The sequence below is a fragment of the Mandrillus leucophaeus genome, unplaced genomic scaffold (genome assembly GCF_000951045.1).
Source record: "Mandrillus leucophaeus isolate KB7577 unplaced genomic scaffold, Mleu.le_1.0 Scaffold870, whole genome shotgun sequence".
Lineage (NCBI taxonomy): Eukaryota > Metazoa > Chordata > Mammalia > Primates > Cercopithecidae > Mandrillus > Mandrillus leucophaeus.
The window spans coordinates 155,259-160,815 of NW_012109475.1; the positions used below are offsets into that span (position 1 = coordinate 155,259).

Sequence of the window (5,557 nt, forward strand, 5' to 3'; positions counted from 1 at the left end):
TGATGGGGCTGGGGCCTGGCCTCGCCCACAGTGGATCCGAGGCCTCCCGCACGGTCGGCCACCCCCGCTACGGGACCCGTGGTTCCCGCCACTAGACCACGCTCCCTCCTGAGCGCAGGTCCTCTCTCTCCCTTCACCCTTTCTCCATACCGGGGCCTAAGTCCGCCTTACTCCTCTCCTCCATGTACTTGAACCCTCCAGGTGGTGCCGAGCTGGGGCTGGTTAGGGACCAGACCACCTCTGAGAACTAGACCATTTCCTGCCTAAACCGGGCGCTCAGGCGCTGGGACCCGGCCCAAGATATGACTCCGGTTCTCGCCCCGCCCTCTCCTGGGGTGGGGGTGGGGGCTGGGGCCGCTCCCCTGCCCCGGTGTGAGGCTGTTCAAGGTCCCTAGCTCCCTACCCAAGCTATCCCTCCCTCGTGGGGCGCCTAAGGAGGCTCAAGTGGACCCATCATATATGGGGGCTGGGCCTCGGGACTCTCACTCTAATAAAGGACTGTAGGCCATGGGGCCTAAACCACGAAGCTGTGAGCACCTGGATCAGTGCGTGCCTTGCTCTCATAGACAAGCTGTGGGTGTCAGGGCTCAGCGTCCTTGTTCTTGGGCGGCACCCATGCGGCCCACAGGCTGTCCTGGGCAGGGACAGGATGGTCCCCTTTGCCATCTCGGACCTCTGTTCTGTAGGGGCTAAGATGGGCTACATATATAACCGGCACTTGCTTCTCTTGTATCCCTGAGTCCTGTGGGGAGGAGGATAGGCAGGCACATCTGAGATGGGTCTCCGAGAGGGAGGCCATGTGAAAGCCCCATCGCACTCCTGATTGCTGCTGTCCACGACCTTTGAGGCCCCTCCCATAGATCTTCCAGCCAGGGTCTAAGGGCCTTTTGGACTTGAGACTTCCCCTCCCCCACTCTGATGGACATGGCTGAGCACCTTACTTGTGGTGAGCCCAGGGGGATCTTTGGGGCCAGGTTGCCCTGAGGGTATATGAGCCCCCCTATATCTGCCCTTAGTGCTGGGGGCCAAGTTCAGGGAGGGCTCTGATGGCTGTATTGGGGACAGGAAACAGTGAGGGGTGGGATCCGGGGGCTGACTGCTGGGCAGTTGGGGACACTACCCCAGTGGCCAGCCATGTCCCAGGCCCCTGCATCCAGTGGAGAGAGCAGCCACTCTTCACCTCTCCCCTCTTCAGCACAATAGTGGCTCCTAGCCTAGGTGCCCTGCCCTAAGGATTTCGAGCTGGTGGAGTGGGGTATGTCCTGGAGGGCCATGCCTCAGCCTGACCTGCCAGGCTCCTAGGCCAATGGCAGCTCCTCTGGATTTACCTTCTGGGACTGCCTCCTCAAGGTGAAATGCCAAGGCTTTGATGATCCAACTGAGTGCATCATGGGCTGACTTCAGTCTCCTGAACCCCAGGACTCCATCGTCATCAAAGCCAGAGATGGGACAGAGAGTCACAGAGCAAGCACATGGGTGGGGGGCAGAGCTGGTTTGAATCCAGGCGATGCGAGTGTTCCTCTATTTACTGAGCACTTGCTGGATGCCTGGCAGGAGGCTACGATTCCTTGGATCGTGGGACAAGGGGCTTAGCCTGGCTGAGGCCCTCTCCCCAGGGTTTAAGTGGGTGTCACAGGAGGACCTCCCAGTGAGGTCCACCTTGCTGTCCTGTTGCTTTTCTCTTTGGCCTGATTGGAGTGTTCCCAAGGGCAGGGATTTCTGTGCTCTGAGTGCCTGGTACACAGCAGGGATGGGAGGGGAGGCAAGGGAGTTAGACGCCAGCCCCGGAGGGTGGATGGGGCAAGCAGGACAGCAGGAAGGAGGCTAGTGGTGGTGCCCAAGGGGCAGAGACCTGGGAACCCAGAGGCCAATGATGGAAAGGGGTCAGACCTGGCAAAGGAGGGGGCTGATAGGGGTGGCAAATAGGCAGAGAGGGGCTGGAGCCACACACAAGACCAGTCAGAGCAAACAAACATGTAGAGGAGAAGGGCTGGGGGCAAAGTCCTGGAGAGAGGACCAGCCACTGTCAGCAGTGCCAGGGCCGCCACCCCTGGGGAGGAGCCATTGGGCTACTCTGAGGGGCCAGAGGTGAGCCTCAATATTCCACAGCTGCTGCTCCTAGGGAGGAGCTGGTACCATGGGTGTCAGGCGACGGTTGGCCTTGCTGCTGCTGCTGCTGCTCCTGCTCTGGGGCCTAGGACAGCCAGTGTGGCCAGTGGCTGTGGCCTTGACCCTGCGCTGGCTCCTAGGGGATCCCACATGCTGCGTGCTACTTGGGCTGGCCATGTTAGCACGGCCCTGGCTCAGCCCCTGGGTGCCCCATGGGCTGAGCCTGGCAGCTGCAGCCCTGGCACTAACCCTGCTGCCAGCACGGCCGCCCCCAGGGCTACGCTGGCTGCCGGCTGATGTGGTCTTCTTGGCTAAGCTCCTCCATGTGGGCCTGAAGATCAGGGCATGCTTGAGCCGGCAGCCACCTGACACCTTTGTAGATGCCTTCGAGAGGCGAGCACGAGCTCAGTCTGGCAGGGCAGTCTTGGTGTGGACGGGGCCCGGGGTTGGCTCAGTCACCCTTGGCGAGCTGGATGCCCGGGCCTGCCAGGCGGCATGGGCCCTGAAGGCTGAGATGGGTGGCCGTGCGAGCCTGTGTGCTGGGGAGCCTGCCGCCCTCCTGGTGCTGGCTTCCCAGGCCGTTCCAGCCCTGTGTCTGTGGCTGGGGCTGGCCAAGCTGGGCTGCCCAACAGCCTGGATCAACCCGCATAGCCGGGGGATGCCCCTGGTGCACTCTGTGCTGAGCTCCGGGGCCCGGGTGCTGGTGGTGGACCCAGGTGAGGGCCTTGGAGCCAGTGGAGAAAGGAAGGGGGCAAGGGCAGGGACTGTAGGACAGGGGTCCTGGTGGGACTGGCAGAGGCCCTTGGTCCCCACCTGCCCACTTTCTCAGGCAGTTATAATCAAGACTTATGAGCAGAAAGTAGTTCTCAAGTCACCAGAGTTTAATTTTCCCACAATGGCTATTTCAATCCTTTTTGACCAAAAATACTAATGATGGGATTCTTTACCGAACAACATGGATGCTTTTCTATGCTAGCTGCAACTCTGCCTGCATCTCTGGGTCTCAGATCCCGCCTCGTGACCTCAAAGGTGAGCCTTGCATCTGTTTCTCCTCTGACCCATCCCTGCAGACCTCCGGGAGAGCCTGGAGGAGATCCTTCCCAAGCTGCAGGCTGAGAACATCCGCTGCTTCTACCTCAGTCATACCTCCCCTACACCAGGGGTGGGGGCTCTGGGGGCTGCCCTGGATGCAGCGCCCTCCCATCCAGTGCCTGCTGACCTGCGTGCTGGGATCACCTGGAGAAGCCCTGCCCTCTTCATCTACACCTCAGGGACCACTGGTGAGGGTGCCCATTAGTACCAGCCTCTGAACTCTCAGGCTGACCTGACCCCACACTTGACTTGTGCCTCAGTGTTGACCTCTGAAACCACTTTACCATCTGATTTTGACATTTGTTTTCTGCTTGTTTGGCTGTTTTTTGTTTGTTTGTTTGTTTGTTTTGACTCAGAGTCTTGCTCTGTCACCTAGGCTGGAGTGCAGTGGTGTGATCTCGGCTCACTGCAACCTCCACCTCCTGGGTTCAAGCGATTCTCTTGCCTCAGCCTCCTGAGTAGCTGAGATTACAGGCGCCCACCACCACACCTGGCTAATTTTTGCATTTTTGGTAGAGACAGGGTTTTGCCAAGTTGGCCAGGCTGGTCTCTAACCCCTGACCTCAGGTGATCTGTCCACCTCAGCCTCCCAAAATGATGGAATTACAGGTGTGAGCCACTGTGAGAGCCTTGATTTTGACATTTGGCCTGAACTCTGACCCCCAATGTAATTTGAGAGGTCAATGCCAGAATGCTTCCTGTGTCCAGTAAACAGCCACTGAAACCTTTGGTCTTGACATATTACTCTCAGTCCAAATTCAGCCTGTGAACCCAACCACAGATCCCTGTACTTGACTGCTCTCTGAGAGCCTCAAACCCCGATGCAGGCCTGGCTGTTAGAGATCTATCCCTCTGGTCAGGACCCTCTCTGTGCTGTCATTTCACCACTCTGCCCTTGCCACGCCTTCATCCCAAGGCCTCCCGAAGCCAGCCATCCTCACTCATGAGAGGGTACTGCAGATGAGCAAGATGCTGTCCTTATTTGGGGCCACAGCTGATGACGTGGTTTACATGGTCCTGCCTCTGTACCACGTGATGGGACTTGTCGTTGGGATCCTCGGCTGCTTAGAGCTCGGTAAGCCCACTTCTGAGGATCTCTCCAATCTACAGGACCACTGGAGTAAGTGTCAGGGTGGGGCTGTCAAGGCAAAAAGACACTGTAGGTTACCCAGCACCCTGCGTTCTCACTTTCGAGAAGGGACACCCACCAGTGAGTACCAGGGCCTCATGGACAGACGCCTGGACGCCCACACAGTCCCTAATGGCTGTGCTTTGGTCAGGAGGTGACAAGACCTGATATGAGTGACGGTCACAGGCATCCAGGGAAGGTGGGGTGCTCAGGAGATGATGGGGATGCTGGCCCAGATTTGTGACATGGCCGCAGGGGGAGCTGGAGTAGGAGTGCTCTCAAGCACTCCATAGGGCTGTCTCTTTGGACTCTTGATTCAGAATCTAGACAGGGACTTCTCCATAGCTTGTTCTTTTTTCTCTTTTTTTAAATTTAATTTTAATTTTTATTTTTATTTTTGAGACGGAGTCTTGCTTTGTCGCCAGGCTGGAGTGCGGTGGCCCGATCTTGGCTCACTGCAACCTCTGCCTCCTAGGTTCAAGTGATTCTCCTGCTGCAGCGTCCCGAGTAGCTGGGATTACAGGCACCCACTGCTATGCCCAGCTAATTTTTGTATTTTTAGTTGAGATGGGATTTCACCATCTTGGCCAGGCTGGTCTTGAACTCCTGACCTCGTGAGCCACCTGCCTCGGCCTTCCAAAGTGCTGAGATTACAAGTGTGAGCCACCGCGCCTGGCCATTTTCTCTCTCTTTTTTTTTTGAGACAGAGTCTCGCTCTATCACCCAGGCTGGAGTGCAGTGGCATGATCTCAGCTAACTGCAACCTCCACCTCCCGGGTTCAAGGAATTCTTCTGCCTCAGCCTCCTGAGTAGCTGGGATTACAGGCATGCACCACCATGCCCAGCTAATTTTTGTATTTTTACTAGAGACAAGGTTTCACCATGTTGGTCAGGCTGGTCTTGAACTCCTGACCTTGTGATCCACCAGCCTCGGCCTCCCAAAGTGCTGGGATTACAGGTGTGAGCCAGCACGCCCAGCCTCTTTGTGTTTTCAAACTTTTATCATGGCTAGGTGTGGTTGCTCATGCCTATAATCCCTGCACTTTGGGGTGCCAAGGCAGGAGGGTCACTTGAGCCCAGGAGTTCAACACTAACCTGGACAACATAGTGAGAGGCCTTCTGTTTAAAAAAGAAAAAAAAAAAAAGCCAGGCGCGGTGGCTCAAGCCTGTAATCCCAGCACTTTGGGAGGCCGAGACGGGTGGATCACGAGGTCAGGAGATCGAGAC

At 57.2% G+C, this 5,557-nt stretch overlaps 2 protein-coding genes across 3 annotated transcripts in view; both read left to right on the plus strand.

Annotated features, from left to right (window-relative positions):
• Positions 1-251, plus strand: part of ZBTB45 (zinc finger and BTB domain containing 45) — a 14,180-nt gene extending 13,929 nt beyond the window's left edge. Inside the window, exon 3 of the mRNA XM_011969099.1 lies at positions 96-251. Coding sequence (XP_011824489.1) covers positions 96-251 — 156 coding nt within the window. The remainder of the gene's footprint in view (positions 1-95) is intronic.
• Positions 252-2,028: 1,777 nt separating this feature from the next.
• Positions 2,029-5,557, plus strand: part of SLC27A5 (solute carrier family 27 (fatty acid transporter), member 5) — a 12,584-nt gene continuing 9,055 nt past the window's right edge. The window contains exons 1-3 of one of the 2 annotated variants that reach the window (XM_011969078.1): positions 2,029-2,825; positions 3,180-3,389; positions 4,118-4,276. In XM_011969078.1, the coding sequence (XP_011824468.1) occupies positions 2,138-2,825; positions 3,180-3,389; positions 4,118-4,276 (1,057 nt within the window). In that variant the 5' untranslated portion in view covers positions 2,029-2,137. The remainder of the gene's footprint in view (positions 2,826-3,179; positions 3,390-4,117; positions 4,277-5,557) is intronic. The other variant, XM_011969079.1, reaches the window with a different exon arrangement.